We start from the raw sequence: 23,430 nt of genomic DNA, 5'->3' as shown, positions 1-23,430 counted from the left end.
AATTTATAGGGACAGCAATATGGAATCTCAGAAAGGGGAAAATTTTTTTCTTCAAAAAAATCTCAAGCAGACAAATGCCCACATCCAGGAGAATCCTGAAAGTCAGCATCCTGGTACAGATTTGTCAAAGCTTTTCATTCTAAAGTAAAATAGTCAAGAAAAAAGGAAAGAGAATTAAAAAGATGAGGATGACATTGATTGTGGACCATAAACTTCAGAGTTTGTAGAAGAAAGGAAGATTGAAAGAGATTTATATAAAGCTAAAAAAAATTGGAGCTATTACCATACAGAAAGTACCAGATTAAATACACCTTCCTCTGGGAAGTTAAAAGAATTTCAAAACCTAAATAATTTACTGAATATATTTCTTCATTCAGCAAGCAGGTTTTAACTACCTACTATGTGCCAAGTCCTATAACTAAGGGCTAAAATACAAATTCAATTTGAGGCATTAAAAAATAACAAAACAACTCAAATTCTACATACTAATATGTATAAAAGTGATATGAGAGCACAGGTGAGAGTATAATCAATTCTGCCCAGAAGAAATGAAAATTATTTGCAAAGGTAACATTTCAACGGCTTCTTGAAGAATGAGTAGGAGTTAATACAAGAAAGACAACGGGTAGGAAGGAACAGAACATGAGGCTGGAAAGGTAGATTTTGATATATTGTTACTACACAGAGGAGCTGGACTAAATCCCATAATAAAAGGGAGCCACAAAAAGTTTCTGAGCTTAAAATGCCATAATCACATTTAAAAATTTTAAGTGGGAGAATGTCTGTAATAAAAAAATTTATGAGTAAAGAAATTATAATTGAAAAAGCAGTTCTATAATTCAGAGAACATTTGAGAATCAATCAAAACTTTAAAAATTTAGAAGACAAGTAGATCAGAATAAATAATGGTTAGTGAAATAAATAAAACAAACTGGTAAATTAAACAGTACATTTATGATTTCTTAAAAATAAAGATACATAATAAATGGTGGTTGAAGAAAGGGTAAGATGGTTTGAATAGTAAAACCAGATGGCAAAATCAATATTTCTCCAAGAAGAGATTTTAAAGTTTTCCTAATAACAGAAATAATTAAATCTTCTCTGCTAAAATAATATATAGCTTTCTGTGTAAACATTAAATGGTGATTAAAAAAATAACTATAACAACCTAAAACACATTGGAATAAGGAGAATTGTTCAAAGTACCCATTAAAGAATTTAATAAATGCAGTGACCCTGGAAACACAAAAGTCACAACCTGGATTGAAAACAACACACATTTGTTGGCTTTCTAATATTACTCAACTGTTTACTCCAGCAGGTATTGAGTACCTACTGCATGCCTGGTATTAGGAGTATAAAGATGATTAAGGCATCTTCATCTATTTGCTCTCGAAGGAGCTTTTATTCCAAAGGAAGAGACACACATAAATTATTTAAGACCATTGTAAATGCAATGATAGAAGTACACAGGGGCCAAGAAATATGGAGAGGAATGGCATCTAAGCTAGTCTGGGGTAAAGGTATGAGGGCAAGTTTCCTAGAAAAGGTGAAGAAGTCAAAACTAAAACTTAAGGAAGTGGGTGTAGCTCAATAGTTGAGTGTCTACTTCATATGTATGAGGTCCCAGGTTCGATCCCCAGTACCTCCAAAAAACCCCCAATTAAGTCTTAAAAGATAAGCAAGAAGTTAGCCAGTATGAACTGATAAGACAATCATGGCAAAGGACACAGAATGAATAAAAATCCTGGAGATCAATAAGAGCATGGTTTGTGTGAGGAGTGACAAGTTGTTCTAAGATGCTGGTACAGAAAATAAGAGGTAATAAGTGTTGAAAACTGAAGCTACACAGGTGGCAGGGGTCAAATCTTGGAAGGCCTTCTTTGTTTTTCTATGAGAAAAACTTTGGATTTTATCAGTGGTTCTTAAGCAGAGGCTCATCAGAATTAACTAAGGAGCTAATAAAACATGCTTAGATCCTACACCTCAGAGATTCTAATCTCCTAAATTCAGAGAAGGGAACAATGCATCTGAAATTCTAACAAATTCCTTAGTAGCACTGAGGGGCTGCACACTGAGAGAACAGCTGTGATAAATAATGTGGATGTAAACTGGATTAAGAAAATAGGTTTAAAAATGGTGTGCACTTAAAAACAGAGTGCATTTTAAGGAATTAAAAGGGATAAGCAATTTATTACGTAAAGGCAAAAGAAATAAAAATCTAAGAACCCTGAATATATTGGTGATTTAAAAAATGAGATAAACTTACAGAAATGAGTTAAAATTCTGAACACTGTGACTTCAAATTACCAGATGTATTATTCGTGTCCTGAAAATTCATAAGTTAAAAAAATTATTTTGTTGATTTCAAAAGAAAATATAGAGGAGGTAGTAGAGTATAGCTGTTAGGAGAGTAGGTTCTGGAATCTGGGTTTAAAACCTGGCTCTATCACTCACTGCATGACTTAGATAGGTTACTTAATATCTATGTGGCTTCAATTTCTCATATGTAAAATAAAGATAACCATGATACATATCTTAGAAGGTTTTCATGAGTATTAATTAGATAATACTTTAAAATTATTTAGAAAAGTACCTGGAAATAGTAAGCAGTTCAATAAATGTCAACACTCATTGTTAATGTAATGCTTTTTTTTTTTTTAAAGATTTGTTTATTTATTTATTTATCTCTCCTCCCCCCCCCCACCCTGGTTGTCTGTTCTCTGTGTCTATTTGCTGCGTCTTCTTTGTCCGCTTCTGTTGTTGTCAGCGGCACGGGAATCTGTGTTTCTTTTTGTTGCGTCATCTTGTGTCAGTTCTCCGTGTGTGCGGCACCATTCCTGGGCAGGCTGCACTTTCTTTCGCGCTGGGCGGCTCTCCTTACGGGGCGTACTCCTTGCAGGGCGCACTCCTTGCATGTGGGGCTCCCCTACGCAGGGGACACCCCTGCATGGCAGGGCACTCCTTGCATGCATCAGCACTGCACATGGGCCAGCTCCAACAGGTCAAGGAGGCCTGGGGCTTGAACCGCGGACCTCCCATGCGGTAGACGGACGCACTAACCACTGGGCCAAGTCTGCCGCCTGTTAATGTAATCTTTACCATTACCTAGAATGCTATGGTAAAATGACTTCGGAGTTTAAAAATAAAGTTACTCTCTCAGTAAAGGCAGTTAGAATGCATACAGAAGGAATGTTATCAGGCTGTAGATAAATTAACCAATGAGATGGTCTCTAGCTGTGCAGCTGAGGAAACCAGGGCAACTTTCAAGTCCCATCAAGGGTTAGCATACACTTACACAAAAAGAGCTAAGTTCTTTTGGAGGGGCTTATCTGACTTCTAGTCCATAACAAAGAGCTCAGTCTACCAGTTATTGGTTTAGTCAGGATGAAAGGACATACAGTTATACCCAGATTTGTTGCTAATAAATTATATGATTAAAATTAGAAAGAATTATCTACAGTTCAAGACTATGCTAGCAAAAAGAGAGTGGTCTGAATAAGAGGTAGAAAAAATGGACCAGAAGATCAAGGATTTAATAGTGTTTCTTCTACAAGAATCTGAAGCTATAAAGCCCAAGCATTTGTGTCATACACAAGATGAACCTTTGCTATAGTTTGAATAAATTATTACTGAAAACTAATTCTTACTCCATCTAATTACTTCATTCTAATTATTTCCTTACTGTCTTTATTCCTTCCCAGACTTATATTCTAAGAGGGCAGGGACTCTATTTACTATATTCATAGCATTATCTCTAGAACCAGTATAATACCTGGCAGCAAACCTTTAATCAGTATTTTCTGAAATAGTGAACAGCTTCCCAATTTCTCCTGCTTCAGAGAAGAGAGCAATGAATTCAGATAGTACTCGGATCTCTAGAATGACTATGTCCTTTTGCTCCCAGCTATCAGGTTTCCAAGAGTCATTTGTTTTGTTCCCAAACTTGTAAATGTCATATGTATTTCATATTTTAAAATATGAAAATTTTAAAATCTAAAATAAAATTTTATATTTTAGTAATTATGTACATATATGAAATAGTGTGCAGAAAGAATTGTTTCTATGAATACTAAGTAGAATGCTCTAGAAAGCCTCAATAAAGACGAATCTATAAACACTTGTATATCAAACTAGGTGTAGGTAAGACAACTATAAAAATAAGAAAAAATAATCCACAAAATCTACAAGGGTTTTTAAGTATAAGAGTTTTACGTCATATACAGGATGTTTAAATTTCTGGCCCAGTATAAGAAACCGAAACCGTAAATTCTGCATGAATTATGGATGTGGTTTATATAAGAAAGATGAAGTGGAACTCCATTGGTGGACCTACACTCATAGAAAAGTATTAGCCCTATATTGAAACTGGTGAATAAATATACATTTAAATGCTTTAAATTAAAATAAAATGTTTGAATTACGTATGATACTATTGTTTGATTTCCCCTAACTCAATCAGCTAATGATCCAGCTCAGGTTGGATGAGAAGGCTTTTACAAGAAGTTATCAGGTAAATCAAATAGCCAAATGTTTGCGTGTTGAAAATTGCTAATTTTTTTTACTCCATCTTTGCACTTGCCACAATGCATTATAATTAAATGCCTGTTTACTTTTCTAGTACCACCTGCTAAACTATAAATCCTTTCAGAAAAGAAATCATGGCTAGTTATTCTTTTCTATAGTCTCAATTCCTGGTTTGATAGTGCCATTAATACCCAATGAGGAGTTCCATAAGTATATTTTTAATGAAAAAAAAAAACAATTCACTTAAAAAAAAAAAAAGAAATCTGAGTGGTATTATATGGCTGTTTAGTTCCAATTAATAATAAAATAACGGTATATAGAGAAAACAAATTCTTACCAATTTATAGCCCCTCTATCACACTTCTTCATAAGCAGTGCTTTCCAACATTTATGAGTAGATTCAATAACTTCAAGAGCAAACGCCTAGTTCCAAATAAAAAACAGACAAAGCAATTACAATATTAATTTCTTTTGTTAATTCTATTACTAACATTGAACTAGTCTCACTGTGACAATAAAATCGTTAAGAGCATGAACTCTGGAGGCAGGCAAACATGAATATAAATTCTGGCTACCTTCCTTACCAGCTGTGTGACTTTGGACATGCTACTTAATCTCACTATGCCTCAGTTTTTTAATCTATAAATTGGAATAAAATAGGGATCATCTAAATCAGGAGTTGGCAAACTAAGGCCCTTTGGTCAAATCCAATCCTCTGTCCATTTTTGTAAACAAAGTATTACTGAACACAGTCACCCCATTTATTTACATTATGGCCTATGACTGCTTTAGCACTCCAACAGCAGAGCTGAGTAGTTGTGACAGAGAGCATGGCTCATAAAGTCTAAAATATTTACTGAGAAATACTTACTACGGAGAAAAGTTTATCACTACTCAATCTGAATAATAAAGCTGTTGAAAGAATAAATAAGATTCTCTACGTAAAGGGCTTAGCCTAGTACCTGGCTTATAAGTAAGCATGTAACTATTAATTTCATTATTGTCAAAAGTATAAGTAGTCTAATTGTGCAGTTATTTTACACTATCCACTGTCTGAAAATAGTAAATCTCCTTAATATTCTCAAATTTTTTTCTTAGTATGTATGGTGGTTTGAAGCTGTATGGTACCCCAGAAAAACATGTTCTTAAGTCTAATCCAGTCCTGTGGTGTGAATCTGTTTTAAGTAGGACCTTTAGATGAGGCTACTGATTGGTGTAATCCATTTCAATCAGGATGGGCTTTAATCTAAGAGAATAAAATCTGTACAAAGAGAGAAAAAGCCACAGATGGAGCAACCAGAAGCTGAGATCAAAAGGGCCCAAAAGAGAAGGAAGAGAACAGGAGATGCCACCATTTGCCTTGCCATGTGACGAGCTAAAGACCAAAGGTCCCGGGCAGCCAGCCCCAGAATGCCGTGGTCTTGGGGAGAAAGCACTGCCTTGATGATGCCTTGATATGGACATTTTCCTGGTCTCTAAACCAGAAGTTAATAAATTCCCACTGTTTAAGCCAAACCATTTCACAGTATTTGTTCAAGCAGCCTAAGAAAATAAAACAGTATAAATTCATATGCTGTCTAAAAATCCTTATTTAATAATAGATATACCTCTTACCAGCTATGTATCAGCAAGACCATCTAAGGAAAATTTATTTTATTATTCCAAATCAGAAAATTCTTTAGATTTACTCCCAAATGCTGCTTTTTTTTTTTTTAAGGAGAATCTTTATGAACTAGTTTAATACTTCCTCCTCCTTCAATGACATTATGATAATGAAGAAAATATAGAATCTTGGGAACTCAGATATAACAATATCGAGAAATTCACCTTTCCAAAAAAGGTTCTCTCAGGTCTACTGTTGCCTAAGATGAAGAAGAATGGCTAAATTCTCAGTGAAGTGGTTGTTGGGGCATCTAAGATTTGGGATAAGAAATCCAATTTATTGTCTTGATAATATAAGGAAAGATTTCTAACCAAATTATTCAGATACTTGTGATTATTTACAATAAATTTCAGTACATGCTTAAGGAAGGAAGCAGAGAACACCTAGATTAAAGAACAGGAATCATCTTTTCAACCATGTTGAGACACAATTTAATTTTCCTGAATTAGGCATTATACATTAAACTACAGCTGTTAAAAAGGAATGCATAAAATGGTTATTTCCTGAAAAGAGACCACAGAAAATCAGTACTTAGCAAAAAAGTAACAAAAACAAAAACTACCTCACCTTTTATAAATTCATGACTTGGCAGGTTTACTCTGAGGTAGTAAAGGGCCACAAAAGTACAATGTAAGTTTGAAATTTGAATTATTTCAAACATAAAATACAAGATAATTTTGAGGAGAAAGATAAAAATAATTTATTTTTAAATTTTGTTTTTTATTTATAAAATAATCTAGTCTAAAATAATAATTTTATATATATATTTAATAATCCTAAACAAATCTCAAACCCTCATATTAATGTGTCTTCTTAAAAAACGCCTATTTTTTCTATTTATGTCAGAGTAGAGACACTTTATGGTAACTTCGTGGTATTCTAACAGAAAAATCCTATGACAATAGAACAATCAATTGCTTTAATTGCTAAGCAGCTTAATTTAGTCATGGTAAAAGGAACATTTAGGTGGGCCCTTAGATACTTATTTGCATTAAGAGTAAATAACTTCCTCTTCCCTAAAATAGTAAATAGAGGATTCTTCTTCATACACAATTTGCAGAGTTGTACTAATAATGAAATTCCTTCATTTTCTGAGAACATGAAGGAGATTAGATACACAGATATATTTTTCAGCCCCATTAATTCATTTAGAGATCAGAGGTTTAACTAAAAAGAATAATATTCTAAACATGAAGGTCAATAAAAGCACTTTTTTCCATTATGCTACATGCAAAAATTCACATATGAACAAAGCCCCACATCCCAAATTGAAAGAAGTATTGTACATGTATCAGGAAGTTCATTTTAAAATAAAAATTATTATCTTCACCTTGTTTTTGAATTCTCCATTAAAAGCAAACTGGTTTTCTGGTTTTCCCTCAGGCACCTTATAAATTCTAAACCAATTAAGCGTAGCTTCCAAGTAACCAGGTTTGTACTTCCTGACATCACCAATATCTGTTAAGTGAAGAAACAAAAAGCCTTTGTTAAAAACCAAACTTCATTCCATTTAGTCATAGAACACTGGGATGAGGAGATAGGAAAAGTGGGTTCTAGTCATGTTTACCACTAACTAGCAGCATAATTACCTACATGTATTCTATCTCCTTTGGGTTTCTGTATTTCTCATACGTAAAACATTATTTTTTCACTCTACCAAAATTTACTGAGCATCTTCAGAGGCTTTTCAAACATAGAGGATAAGTAGATGAGTACAATAAAGTTATTTTCCTCAAGGAGCTCAGAGGTCTAACTAATGGAAACAGAAAACAAACTGCAATCAAGTGCAATGAGGTTTTTTTATTAAAGATTTATTTTATTTATTTCTCCCCCCATTTGTTGTTTGCACGTTGCCTTTTTTTTTTTTTTTTTTAGGAGTACCAGGAACTGAACCCGGGACCTCCCATGTAGAAGGGAAGCGCCCAATCACTTGAGTCATCTCTACTCCCTGCTTTTTTGTGTGTATCTCTCATTGCGTTTCCTCACTGTGTCTCTGTGTTGCATCATCTCGTTGCGTCAGTTTGCTGTCTGGCTTGTTTTCTTTAGGAGGCACTGGGAACCAAACTTGGGACGTCCCAAGTGGTAGATGGGTGCCCAATTGCTTGAGCAATATCTGCTTCCCTGCAATGACATTTTAATAGCAACATGTACAAGGAGTGGAAAAGTCACATAGGAAGGAGCAAAAGAAAGCAGAAAGCATAATAAAAGGAGGAGGATTGTCACTAAGCAGACCATAGGGGAAAAGGTAGAAGGAACAGCACACATAACACTAAGAAAGAATGTTTTAGGAAATACACAGGCAGTTCTGTATGGTTAGGGCATCAGTGTTAGGTAGGAAGGGAGTGGGAAATTCTCTAGAGAGACCAAGTCATTAAGAATCATACATACTACACTAAGGAATTTATATGTCATTCTCTAGGCAATGGAGGGTATAAAGGATCAAGTTATAACACCATTTTCTGTTTTGGAAATATTAGGCTAGAGGAATGCTGAAGACAAAAAGGTGAGGGCGGTACATAAAAAAAGAACATCCTAAGGTTCAATGAGAAGGGCTTCAGCACTTATTGGCAAAATATTTTACTATGTGTCAGATACTGTTGTGTGGAGATAGAAGAGTAAAAATGAAACAAGTCTCTACTTTAATGGACTACACACTGGGAAGACAGAGACAGCAGATAAAGAAACAAATACTCAATATGGTAAGTGGTAAAAAGTCCTATGAAGAAAAATAATGCAGAGTAATGAAGATAGAGAATACAGACAGTAAAAAACAAAAACAAGCGTGAAAAATAGAACTAAAGAAGGTAGATTTAGATATCTTGCATAGTTCTTATTATGAAACTATAGGAATTAAAATAACAGGAATAAACCTTTGACACTAAACAGAGAATCTAGAAACAGACTGTATAAATAGGAATGCAGTATATGATAAAGGAGGCATTTCAAAATAGTGGAAGGGAATAAGATTTTTCTTTAAGGGGTGTTGGGAAAATTATATGTAAATAATTAAATTACACATGGATTAAGAACACACTTGTAAAAAATTAAATATAAAACAATAAAGTACAGAAAAATATTTTTTGACTGTAGAGTAATAAATCCTTAAAGAAGAATAAAAATGCTAAAGTCTTGTAAAAGACTGATAAAATGGAGTACAACAAAAATTTAAAACGTCTGTAAGAGAAAAGGTAAAACATAGTTTCTCCGCAAATGGAGAAAATATTTGCAACCTAAGTAATTAAGGATTAATATGCAAAATAGCAAAGCAAGTCCCATAAACCAAAGGAAAATATCAACCCAATAAAGAATGGGTAAATAAAATGGATAGCCAATTGACAGAAGGAGAGATACAAACATCCAGTAAAATATATTAAAAAGATGCTCCAACTTACTAGGAGGCAGAAAATCACAAAGATAAAACAAGATAACATTTTCTATCTATCAGATTGGGGAAAAAAATTCAAGTATCATCGAGGAAGCATCGAATCACATACATTGATGATACAAATATTAACTAATGCAGTCATTGTGAAAGGCAATCTGGTAATATAGAGTAAAAAATCAAAATATTTTAAACTTATGACCCAGCAACGGCATATCATTTAAGCTTCAAAACCTATAAATTAGGTATTATTCATTTCTTTTATATAAATTAGGAAACTGGGGCTCCAAAAGGTTAAGTAATTTGCTCAATATTTTTTAAGAGAATAAAGAGAACTTCAATATACTAGCTTTAAATATGGGGCAACAGGTAGTGTGTGTGTGGAGGGTATCATCAAAACTGAGTATGTGATGTAACATAAAAAAAGTTTCCTGGTAACTGAATATATATAAAAGTTATCAATTATTCTAGATGCAAGACTCAATCTGGCAGAGAAGGACAGATTACTGGAATGGTTCTCAAAGGAACCTATCAGAATCCCCCATGGAGCTATGTCAAATTATATACACTTACATTTTTAAACTTTCCATCCACACTACCAAATTGTGAACCATTTCTATTTCTACAAGGTAGATCGTTAGGGAAAAAATCTTAGATGCCGCTTTTATATGGTTAAAACAAACCATAAAATGAAGTGAGGAAAGCAGATAATCAGCTAATGATTTTTTGTTTTTATTTTTAAATTAAAAGAACAGTAACATTAACGTAGTAATGCATCTCCTTGTCCTTAAAAACAAAAAACAAACAAAAAGACACCCAGAAATTGACACATGATACAATTTTGTTCAAAAGCAGAAAGGGGGAAAAATAAATGCAATCTCCAATTCCTTGAAATTTTACTGAAAGAGTTGATACAAATACATTTGCACAAAATTCCAATTCTGTAGATGCTGCTAACACAAAGCAAAACATGCGCACAACTAGCTCTCTACACAAAATCTGTGGGAAGGAGGAACATATGTTTTTAATAACATCTTATAAACATTTACAAGATGCAACAGTTTCATTCCACATAAATGTATTCGCTGTATGTCTTCATCACAAATAGAGGTTCCAGCTCAGAAAATTAATTAATTTTAACAGTTTGTGCTTAGCCAGAATTTCTAACAGATTTTCATGTTTTCCACACTGGTCTACCTATTCATATGTAACAGTACATATTTTAATGAACATTAACCATTTCAACTGCCCTTTCCTTCCTCATCCTTTTCCACATATTCAACTTTTATAAGTCAAAGATTGTACTAAAAAGATATATTTACATCATGAAAAATAATGGAAATTAACACACTTTCAAAATGACTATTACCAAAAAAAGCAACTATACATTGAAGCCTATATGTATTATACTGGAAAATACCTCTTGACAAAGACTTGATAGATTTTTCCCAGAAATACTCATTACTGGTTTACAAGAAATTTCACATGACCAAGAAGATGAACACCATCCAGGTGTCTTGCACACAGTGGAAATTCAAATATTTATTTCATTTTTTTCTGAACTGATTTTGAAGTATACAACAAAATGACTAAAAGCACTGGCTTTGGATCACAGAGAACTCCATCGCATAAGAGCTACCCCAAAGCACTTAAAAATGTTCCAACACATCCCAGAAATCTATCTCATGATCCTTTAAATTGTGTTTTCTGTGGCACTAACTTTGAAGATTTTTATTTTATTTTTTTAAATAAAAGAAGAATCCATTAAAAATAATGGATTCAAACTATATCCTAGAACAACAAAAATTTAGAGATGGGGAGAAACTTAAGGAGTATTTGCATTACTTATTGATTAGATGATCAACCTCACAATTTTAGAAATGAAGAAACTGAATCTTCCAGAGGTTAAATGACTTGTCTATGGTCAGATAACTAACAAACTTTAGAATTTTGACCCTCCCCACATTCTTCATCCCATCATAGGATTACAACTGAAACCTAAAAACAAACAAACGAACAAAAAACCAGAAAGAGGTGAAGGTTCAAAAACAAGACCCCTAGTAATTTAATTCTATTCTAATTATAGTACACTTTATGCAATGTGTCCCAGTTTTTCAACTGCTTCCCCACTCACACCACCATCCCTGTACACTCATACCTAGTAAGGTATATCAATGAAATCGAAGGAATAAAGATCAAAGGAGTATCTTTCTACCAGGATATCTAATTTTCAAGCAAATGGCTAACACTCCCAGAAACCAATACCATCCAAAGCCACAAATATTTTGGACAACCCCAGTAGTTTTCAGAGAGGCAGCATAATGCGGTGGTAAAAAGCATGGGCTCTAGAGCTGGACTAGATTTGAATGGCTTGCTAGACAACTTACCAACCCTTACATCCCCTGACACCCCCTAGCCCATGTCCCATTTCTTAATCTGATAAAATAAAATAAAATCAATAAAAGAACAATCTTACATATCGACGAAGATTGTGTGAATATTAAACAAAATATTGTGAAAGAAGCACAGAGGGGAAGCCGATTTGGCTCAATGGATAGACTGTCCGCCTACCATATGGAAGGTCCAAGGTTCAAACCCAGAACCTCCTGACCCATGTGATGAGCTGGCCCACCCGTAGTGCTGATGCATGCAAGGAGGTGTGCCCCGCATAGAGGAACCCCACACACAAGGAGTGTTCCCCTCAAGGAGAGCCACCCTGCACGAAAAAAGCGCAACCAGCTCAGGAGTGGCACCGCATACACAGAGAGCTGACACAGCAAGATGAGGAAACAAAAAGAGACACAGATTCCCGGTGCCGCTGACAAGAATAAAAGTGGACACAGAGGAACACACAGTGAATGGACACAGAGAGAAGACAACGGGGGGAGGAAGAGGGGGAAGGGGAGAGAAATAAATAAAAATAAATCTTTAAAAAAAAAAAAAAAAAGGAAGCACAGAGCAGTTTCTAGCACACAGGAATTTTTCCACATTAAGTAACAATGGTGTTATGGCTGTCCCTTTCTATCTATTGCCAGAGAGTACATGCTACTGACTTCCTAAAGGGAAACAGATTAAACTCTTTTCTTTTTGGTTACCAAGTTTCACAAGCATATTGTCCCTTAAGATTACTATGCTAACCTGCCACCTGCCCTTTAACCTCTAAATGACAGGATTAAGTTATGTTTTAGGAAGAAAAAAAAGTCAGAGACCTTATTATATTTTTTATTTTTTAAAAAATAATTACAGAGCCACTAGGAGTATATATTTAGTGAATGAAAATGTAAGCCAAATAGATACAGTTTCAACAAGTTTATTCCTGTTCTGAAGAATAAAAGGATCGATGTGATTTTGACTTTTAAATCTTCCTACATGTGAGCTGAAATTCTACACATATGAAATACATGGAAACACTTAATTATTTTAGGACAAGCACCATACTGCCCTTGGAAAAAATCCAACCATCTCATTTTAAATAATTCCTTTATTCATGTAAATTTATGTATTCTAGAATGTATTCACATAGATATAACTGTATAGTGTCAATTTTTTAAAATCTTTTTTGTAAAAACTGTAAAATCACTTAATAGGCAACAATTATTACAGGACAACAGATGACAGATTTCATTTATTTAAAAACCAAATAAAAGAAATCTTCATTGCTCTGCATGGTGAAACAGCTTCTTGGCCTAAATTATCTCCTCATGACATTAACTCCTCTGACATAAGGTTCTTAGGTAACACTGGAGGTTCTGAAGAGGTTCAAACATCTGTTTGGTGAATATCTGTAGCTCTACATTATAATGGATAACTAAAATAACTAAGAGAGAAATTGCACATGCCCTAGCACTTCAATGTTCTTACAAAGCTATGAACTTGGTTATCAGACAACCAAGCGCTATTATCCCTCATGGCAAGGCATCCTCTAGTAACAAGTCAGGTGTCCTGGGAATCTTACTAACTCCTTCAGGCCGTTCAAGTATCACTAAAAACATTAGGGCCTAGAACCCAATTACAGTGCATTAAATGGTCATAGTGGTCTCCAAGTCTTAATAAGTCTGCCAAAGTAACCAATTTTCTAACAGGGAATGACCTAATAGATTTTAAGGAGTTTGGTTTCAAATGTTCAGACTTCTTTTTGTTACATTTTCATAGTGGCTGTCCAATTTCAGAGGGTGAGACATGACGATTTAAAGTAGCGCTGTTAAAATTACAGAAAGAGTGAGTAACAACAGTTTCTTTCTAACTGAAATGTGTTCTCTGATGCAATAGCTAGTTTCAGTTCAATCACATCAAAGTTAAAAACTATAAATATTAAAACAGGATATTATAATCTACAAAAGTCTGCACAGATGTTCATTAGAATCCAAGAGGTTATTTCCTCATAAATAAGACAACTCTAAACCGTCCTTGAAGAATCATAACTTAAACATGACAGGATTAGTACAATAAAATATATACATATGATAGGCTATATTGTCTATAAACTAAAACAGACCTGTTTCCAAAACAGAAAAAAAATTATTATTAACCATGGCAAATAACAGCTTCCTTTCTTAAGGCGGTGGAAATTAATAGGCTTGATTTATCTTTTAAGTGTCTAAATAACAACAACAAAAGATGTATAAGAAATAATAAAATATTTCTCTATCAATTACTTTTTTTAGGTACCAGGGGCTGGGGATTCAACCTGGGACCTCATATGTGGGAAGCCACTGAGCCACATCAGCTTCACTGAGTTGGATTTTTAATTTGTTTTGCTTGTCGTTTGTTTTTGTTTTGTCAGGAGGCACTGAGAACTGAACTCAGGACCTCATATGTGGAAGGAGGAGCTCAACCACTTCAGCCACATCTACTCCCTCTATCAATTTCTATATTAGGCACTTCTCCAGAACAACCATGGAATTTAAAAAACAAACCTTCAGTAGCTACCCTTCTCTAAATATTCTTAATCTTTCCTTTTCTTTACATGTCCTCTAATAAAAATGCCAATAAATTTAGATGACAAGTGTTTTTAAAATCATAAAATCACCTACTCTTTTATGACAAAAATTTCTATTTATAAACAGTAATTTATATTTAAAGTTGCTACATTAGATGCTTAATTTATATAGAAGGTGAAAAAGAAAAACATTTCAGACATGCATGTACTTAGGTAATTAATATCTTGTGCAATTTTCTGTGAAAAAATTTTGGGAAAATGTATACCAGCAACAATGAAAAAGGAATACAAAAAGAGAGGGAATGACAGAATCTAAGAAACAGTAAGACTAACCCTGAAGGGTAAGGAAAAGAAATCCTATGATTATATGGCTATGTAGCAGGCTCAGGGAACAGTCTGTCTAAAATTAATCAATCAATAAACAGTATTACAAACTAGGTGAATAATTTTAATAATACGATAAACATTAGTTTTCAATTTTCAGATTCATCCAAGAGACAAAACATGAAAAACAATTATAATTAAAGAACAGAACTTAAACATTATAAATTTGGAACTAATAGCATAGCGGAGTGAATCTGGGTTATCAGGATCAGAGAAAGAAAGGAGAGAAGTACAGCAACCTAAGGTCCTTGGTGTATATAATATATGGTAAATAGTTACTGTTTAAAGTTAAAGAAGGAATAAATACAGGTTGAAGTGCAAAACTTAGGGTTAAGATATTAGAAGAACTACAACAATTGAAATTGTACAAGAAGTTAAATTCTGTCTTCAAACTGAGAAAATACACAAATTAAGAAACAGAAGAATGAGCATACTATTTACAGAATGGGAGTAAGCAGTAAAAGAACTAAAAACACACGGGGAAAAGATATAAGAAAACTGGGTATGGGAAACAGGAAGGAAAACTTTACCTTTAATTTTATATATGTTTTTGTAATACTTACACGTTTTAATTTCCAAGTATATAATTTTGTAATTTAAAAATGCTATTCATGAAAGCGGATGTGGCTCAAGCAGTTGAGCAACCACCTCCCACATGGGCTGTCCCCAGTTTGGTTCCTAGTACCTCCCAAAGATGACAAACAATAAGCAGACAACAAGCAGAGAGCAAGCAAAAACAACAAGCAGACAACAAGCAAGACAATGAGCAGACAATGAACAGATGAGTAAAAAAAAACCCAAATGGGCAGGGAGCACATATGGCTCAAGCAGTTGAGCACTCTCACCTCCCACATGAGAGGACCTGGGTTCGGTTTCCAATGCCACCCAGAGAAAAACAACAAACAGGCAATGAGGAAAAAATAAATAAATTTTAAAAATCCTGTGAATTTAGGGCAAATATGGGATGAAAATATAATAAAAAATTTTTAAGTTGCATGATTTACAATTAAATATCAATTAAGGATAATTTTTCAAAGATATATAGTGGATAGAGAATGTATAGCAGAAAACTTTTATTATCTATTAGCCAGTATTTACTTAATCATATGAATCCAACTATACCTTTTTATATTACTATAATAAAATCACAAGCTATTATAAAAGGTATTTGACCTAATTTCAAAATCATGAAGTTGGTTCCCATACGTATATTTCTCAGGCCTCTTCCTCCCTGCTAAGGTTCTCTTTTTAACCATAACATCATTATAAAATAAAGAACCATATGCTTATACCAATTAAATTCCTCTCATAACTTATGTGCCCTTAGTACATGAATTACTATGATACAATAGAAAACCATTAAATATTATAATCACACCATAGAAACAAATCTTTTTAGAACTTTTAAAAATCTTTCACAAATTTAGGAAGCTTTTTAGCCCTTGCAATTACTGAGCATCTCTTAGCCTTTCCTCCACCCACTTAAGCAAATAAGAAAACAGACAACATGGTTCTCCTATTTACTAGATTTGCAAACTTGCGCAAGTTACTAAAATTCTCGGAGCATCTTCTAAATTAGGGACAATTATATAACAGGCACCAATACTTTGTATATGCTAAACAGTTAAAAATGGTAAATCACATTTCCAGTAGTACAGGGCTAATATCACCGAAGACTAGCTTCGTTCAGGCTCTCAGCCTCTCCTACTTTCAGTTTAAAGGGGAATCCCTTAGTAGAGTTTCACAGCTGTAGTGTACCACAACTCCAATGAATGAGTTGCATTATTTGGTTAACTGCTGTACCATCATATGATCACTTCTCATTTAAGAAGAAGTTAAGGTACTAAAAAAACAAAACATAAAACACAAAACTGGATAATATTTATAGGTATTCATGTAGGAGCACTATAAAGATAAACCTGGTATAAAATAGAGAGACAAGAAATATAATTGGTTTATGGACTCAAGGATCACCTTAACATTGTAGTTTTCATCTTTTAGTTTTGACTGGGAGTTCAAACGTACTTCACCCTAGCAAACCTTTCCTTTGTCAATCACATCCAAGAACAATGGCATAAAACCCCTCTGGTTGTTCCATGTGCAAGGAAAGGGTTCAGGTGTACTAACCTAACAAAGAAAGGTTAACACATAAGTGATCGTAAGTTTCAGAAAACACAGGAATAGTATATTTCCAGCTTAGGTGAGAATTGGGGTCTAGAAGACACAGGATGCTGAATAACGATGAAACTGAAAGGGAAAAGGTTAGAAAAATGGGGAGGAAGAATAATAATAATTGTATATAGTCAACACTTGATATGTGAAAGCCAAACACTGTTAATAAATCATCTCCCATACTGCCAAAAACCTCAAAAGTAGCATTACGATCTCCATTTATAAACAAACAAACTGAAATTCACAGAGGTTAAATGATCTACCCAAAGTCACTTAGGAAGTGGCAAAACCAAAACTCAAATTGAAGTCGGACTCCAAAGAAAATCGATTCTTCACCATGCCATGCTATGTCCAGAACCAAAATTTGTGGGATGTCAAAATTTTTCAGAGGACAGTTATCTTTCTTTTCATTTGTACAAAACAAAAACTAAGTGTAGAAACGGCTTACATCTTGGATGGATAGTCCTTCTGTTATGGGTAGGATTGTGTTTCCCAAAATGCCATTTTCAACTCCTAACTCCAGGTCCTATGAATGTGACTTATCTGGAAAAAGGATCTTTGAATATGTTATTAGTTAAGATGAGGCCAAACTGTATTAGGGTGGTTCCTGATCCAATGTGACTGGCGTCCTTTAAAGGGGAGGACTGGGCACAGAGACGAGGGGAGAACACCAGGTGACGAGTGAGGCAGAGATGGAACAGACTGCAGGCAAGCCACTACCAGAGGCCAGGAGAGAGGCACGGAAGATTCTTCCCTGAGGACCTCAGAGGGAGCACAGCCCTACCCACACCTTGATGTTGGACTTCTGGCCTCCAAAACCCGGGGACGATAAACTTTTGTTGATTTAAGCCACCCAGTCTGTGGGACTTTGCTATGGCAGCCCCAGGAAATGAAGACATCTTCCTTAGCCCCTCACTCCACCCCCCATACTACCACAGAGAAATTTCAGGGTGAAAGTGCCATACTATATACATTTCATTCCAGGGATGCTTTTCAAACCCAAAATTGCCAGTACCAATTAAGCCATCATGAAAGAAAGAAAAGAAAGAAAAGAAAGGAAAGGGAAAGGGAAAGGAAAAGGGAAAGGGAAAAAAGGGAAAGGGAAAGGGAAAAAAGGGAAAGGGAAAAGGAAAAGGAAAGGAGATAAGGGAAAGGAGCTGAGAGGGAGATAAGGGAGGGAAGAAGGAGAGAGGAGAGAAAAGAAAGGGAAGGAAGAGAGAGAAAAAAGAATAAAGTATTTTAAAATTAAAAAATCTTTGAAAACTGAACTAGTAACCCACAGAATGCACTTAGTATAAAAAATCACATCCGTTTTTCTCTTGCTCCTCCTATCAATATTACACAACGCAGACAGAGTCATACTGGATTGCCCTCTACTTTCCTTGGGGAGACAGTTCAAAGCAAAACATATATAATTAATTCCCAAATATATAAAATATGTTTTACATGAGACTCTAAGAATTCCAGAACACACTGATTTCTGTTTTTTGGGAAGGTATAGACTTACCATTAAACTTTGATGCTTCAGGATCATTCACATTGATAGCAATTAATTTCCAATCTGTTTCACCCTCATCAATAAGAGCCAAAATTCCAAGGATCTTCACACGAATAACCTCTCCACGAGAAAAAATCTTAAAAAAAAAAAAAAAGAAATTCAACATTTGCAAGACTTTGCAGAAATTTATTCATATACCATAAAAATCTGTATGAAGCATTAAAAACACCACAGACTGAAATTTAGTAAAGGTTTAATAGTTTAAAATAATGTAAAACAGTAATGGAGCCTGTTTTGCAATATCCCTTTAGAAAAGTGTCTCAAGACTTCTAATTCTGCCTATAATGGAATTACTGATAAAAGACTTGCCCTTCCATTGTAAATAACTAGAAACCTGGACAAAACTCACTAAACAACAGGTGGCTTAGGACTGTGACTCCTGAGAGAAGGAAACATGAGGAGAGCCTATGATTGTCCTGGCTTTCTGCCCACACTTTCCAGATGACAGCACAAGGAAGAGGAATGACAGAAGACAGGGATGTCCTGAAGTTGAGGAGTCAAACACCAGAGTTCAGGAAGGCTGAGGCAGCTGGAATATGTGGGGCAGAGAACTAGAAAGGAGAGAAATACACAAAGAAATAAGTCCAGAAATCCAAATAGTATTCCCTTTCAGTTGTTTGTTAAATACTAAGCAATATGTGCAAGGAATAAAATCCAACAAGGCTAAGCAAAGAATAACTATTAGAGAGCTGTAAGCTGAGTTCCGACCTTCAGGTAAACCTCAGTCAACATGAGGGGCACTCTATAGAGAGCCCAGAGCCCAGGAAAGCCATGCCTTCGTGATAAAACTAAACTGGCTTTCAAAGGTTATTTAGACCCACTCTAAGGAAGTTTAAAAAGAAAATTCCTGGAAAGGATCAAGCTTATCCATAACTTAACTACCTACAAAACCTTCTCTAAAGTAAAAGAACAAAATCCAAGCACTCAACAACCTAACATTCACAACATCCAGAATTCTATAAGCAAGAAAAGGTAACAACAGAAGCAGACAGGACAGAGATGACAGAGATGATGGAAATGACAGATGTCAGAAATGACAGAGATGATGGAAATAAACAAAAACTTTAAAACTATTGTAAATATGATGAAAGATTTAAGGAAAGCATGAACATAAGGAGGAGAGAAATGGAAGATATTTTAAAAAGAAACAAATGGCACTTAAAAGCCTAAAAAATACAAATATGTGAAATGAAAAATTTACGAACAGGCTTAACAACAGAAGAGACACTGCCAAAAAGAAGGTCAGTGAACTGGAAGATATAGCAATAGAACCTTTCTAAGTTGAAGCACAGAGACAAAGGCTAAAACAGTAGTAATCATCATATCATCATCTCAATAACCCGTGAAACATCAAGCACTCTAACTCATGGAAATTGGAGTCCCTGAAGAGGGAGACAGGAAAATATTTGAAAAAACAGTGTTTGAAAATTTCCCAAATTTCGTGAAAAGTATAAATTCACAGATTGATAAAGCTCAAAACAACCCCACCTGAGTAAACACAAATTCAAACCAAGGCACATTATCAAAGTGCTGTGAACCAGGACATAAAATTTCTTAAAGGCAGAGGGAAAAAAATACATATAGGGTACAAGGATAAGAATGACAGCTACCGACCCAGAATTTCATATCCAACTAAAATATGCTTCAAAAATGAATGTAAAATGCTTTGTCAGAAAAAAAAAAAGCTGAAAGAATTAATCACCAACAAACCTAAACTACAAGGAATGTTATAGGTAGGTCTTCTGGCTGATGGAAAATGATATGACAACTCAGATGTACACAAAGGAATGAAGAATGCTGGAAATGGTAACTATGTGGATACATTTAGGAAACCTCTCTCTCAGATTTCTCTGAAAGATAACTGACTGAAGAAAAAAAGTATTTGTAATTAAAAGGTAGAAATAAAAGGGGAAATGGAAATTTATTCTTATAAGGTTCATAATTGATACGTGAAGCGACATATTATTTTAAGGTAGAATGTGGTAAGTTAAAGGTATATATTGTATATACTAGAGCAGAGGCCAGCAATCTATGGCATACAGGCCAAATGTGGCCCACTGAATGTTGATGCATAGCCCACGAGCTAAGAATGATTTTTATATTTTAATTTTTTAAAGATTTATTTATTTCTCTCCCCTTACCCCCACTCCCGGCTGTCTGTTCTCTGTGTCTATTTGCTGCGTCGTCTTCTTTGTCCGCTTCTGTTGTTGTCAGCAGCACGGGAATCTGTGTTTTTGTTGCATCATCTTGTTGTGTCAGCTCTCCGTGTGGGTGGTGCCATTCTTGGGCAGGCTGCATTTTCTTTCGCGCTGGGTGGCTCTCCTTATGGGGTGCACTCCTTGCGCGTGGGGCTCCCCTACGTGGGGGACACCGTTGCGTGGCAGGGCACTCCTTGCACGCATCAGCAGTGCACATGGGCCAGCTGCACACGGGTCAAGGAGGCCCGGGGTTTGAACCGCGGACCTCCCATGTGGTAGACGGACGCCCTAACCACTGGGCCAAGTCTGCTTCCCGATTTTTATATTTTAAATAGTTGAAAAAATATTTTTTTAAAATTTCATGACACATGAATATTCTATGAAATTCAATTCAATATCCATAAATAAAGTTTTATTTGGACACAGCTAAATTCACTCATTTATGTCTTGTCTGTCCCTGATCTCATGCTACAATTGCAGAGTTGATTAGTTGTAACAGAGGTCATACTTGGGGCTCTCATGATTTTGCAGTGTTGTTTGGTACACTACAAATCATAGTGGTCACAGTTAATAATTTGAAAGTGTTTTACGTGCCATCTGTATTACTATACATGATTTTTAAAATAATTACCAGTGCACATTCATCACGTTAAAGCAAGAAGTGAAGAAAACAGTGGATTTTGAATATTGTGCTTTTAAGGCATGGTACATTGAGAAATGTTTTATTATAGAACTGGATGACAAAGAATTGTGTTTGTTATGCAGTGACACTATATATTACCAGCCTAAGCACTCATCACAACATTCCCAATTCACAGGAAAGCCACAGAAAAATCAGAAAATTTAAAATGCAGTATCTAATCACAGACTTTCTTCACAAAAATTTAAAAATTTGAAAAATAAAAAAAAGGCTGCAACCAAAGTAAGTTTCTTCCAAGTGGCTTAGCTGTTAGCTGAACAAAAAAAGCGCTTTACTAATGGTGAGTAAACTGAATCATGTTTGATAGAAGCAGCAGCTGAAGAAATGTTCTTAGAGAAAATAAACTTAAGGTTATTAGGTTTTTGCTGATAAAAGAGTTGACAACACTGCAATTTAAAAATAAATTTCAGTAGTTTTCTTTCTTGGCTCCTGATGAGTTGGTACATTTTACCAAGGCTCAGTTGCTGATGTTTATTAACCTGACATGGATTCTGACAAGATGTATTTATTATAACTGATGGTTGTAAAAATATGTGTGGAGCACAAACATCTTAGTTGGACAAATATACAAAGTTTGTTAAACTGCAAAGTGTTTGTATTCTTATGGTTAAGGCATTGTATTATTTGAACTTCATTCACTCTTGTGAATTTAACCAATGGCAGTTCCACGAATTTTAGTTAAAAATAGAAACTGACAAAAACTCTTCCCAGTTATTTACAGTTTATTGGCTTAATAGTGATAAAGTGTTACTGTAATTTTTTTAAGCTCAAGGCTAAGTATGAAATTTTTATGAATGACGAGAACCACCATCAATCACATTTTTTTTTAGGTACCTGGGCCAGGGACCGAACCAGGATATCGTATGTGGGAAACTGGTGCACAACCACCGAGCCACATCCTCTCCCTACCTTCGACCACTATTATTGAACACCGAACAGCTTTGGATATTAGTTTTTACTACAGACTCAATAATGTTTCTCAATGAATTCATCCTAAAATGACAAAACAAAATAGAGCTTATATGCAAAGCTTATATTATGACAAAAACAATGTCAATGCTTGTATCGTAACTATTGTTAAACTGCTTTCTATAATGTCTAAATTAAAGCAAGAAGTGAACTTTCCATTCCCACACAAATGTGCAGCAGATATATTTTAGAACTCGAACTATCGTTCCAGCACAGTGCTTTATTGGTCTTGAGGCAAGTGCAAAGAGAATTTCCAAACATTTTAAAATCCATTTAACTGTGGCATTGAGGAGTACCCATCTGACCCTCAGTTGGAAAAATTAATCTGCAATGTAATGGCTTACTAAAAGGCAACTATCCAGAGACAGCTACAACAAAGCTCTACTAATAGCTTCCAAGTAATAAATATGCTCAGTTGAAATCATACGTTTGTGTACTGATATTAGTGTATGACAGTACCTATATGTTGGTTGAAAAAATATTTGCAACATAAAATGTTAAGCATTATTACAAATCACCTCTCAGCAGAGTCCCAGAGACAGATAAAGTAAATACAACCCCAGGTATTGGTTCTTCTGAGGGCTACAGAGACCCACAGGTTCTATGGTCATGGCAGATGGAGATCAGTGCCATGTCAGTTGGCCCTATTTTGGAGTTTGTGTTTCTGTGTGATGGAGCTGGACTCAGATGTGATCTTTGTTCACAAGCCTCTCCAAGTTACTTTTACTGTATCTGTAGTTGGTGCTGGAGTTTAGTGTATACCCAGGGGACCTGAAATCTCTGGACTGACCATGTGAGAGCCAGGCCCTGAGCCTCAAAAGACTTGCAACTCCTACACTCTGGTTTATTGGACTTACCCCACTCAGCTAACATGGAGGTGAAGAAGGTCAACCACCACACCAGGGAGCCAAGAGTGCCTACAACTGAAAGCAGGAGAA

General features: G+C 35.0%; 1 protein-coding gene across 4 annotated transcripts in view; it reads right to left on the bottom strand.

Annotated features, from left to right (window-relative positions):
- Positions 1-23,430, bottom strand: part of PPA2 (inorganic pyrophosphatase 2) — a 120,144-nt gene that overhangs the window by 18,873 nt on the left and 77,841 nt on the right. For 3 of the 4 annotated variants that reach the window (XM_058294615.2, XM_058294630.2, XM_071215205.1), the window contains exons 7-10: positions 18,575-18,701; positions 8,177-8,311; positions 7,521-7,648; positions 4,865-4,950 (exon numbers count right to left, since the gene is read on the bottom strand). In XM_058294615.2, the coding sequence (XP_058150598.1) occupies positions 4,865-4,950; positions 7,521-7,648; positions 8,177-8,311; positions 18,575-18,701 (476 nt within the window). The remainder of the gene's footprint in view (positions 1-4,864; positions 4,951-7,520; positions 7,649-8,176; positions 8,312-18,574; positions 18,702-23,430) is intronic. The other variant, XM_012518669.4, reaches the window with a different exon arrangement.

Source organism: Dasypus novemcinctus, chromosome 1 (genome assembly GCF_030445035.2).
Source record: "Dasypus novemcinctus isolate mDasNov1 chromosome 1, mDasNov1.1.hap2, whole genome shotgun sequence".
NCBI lineage: Eukaryota > Metazoa > Chordata > Mammalia > Cingulata > Dasypodidae > Dasypus > Dasypus novemcinctus.
The sequence above is the reverse complement of the archived record's forward strand: the minus strand, read 5'-3'. Positions and strand labels throughout refer to the sequence as shown.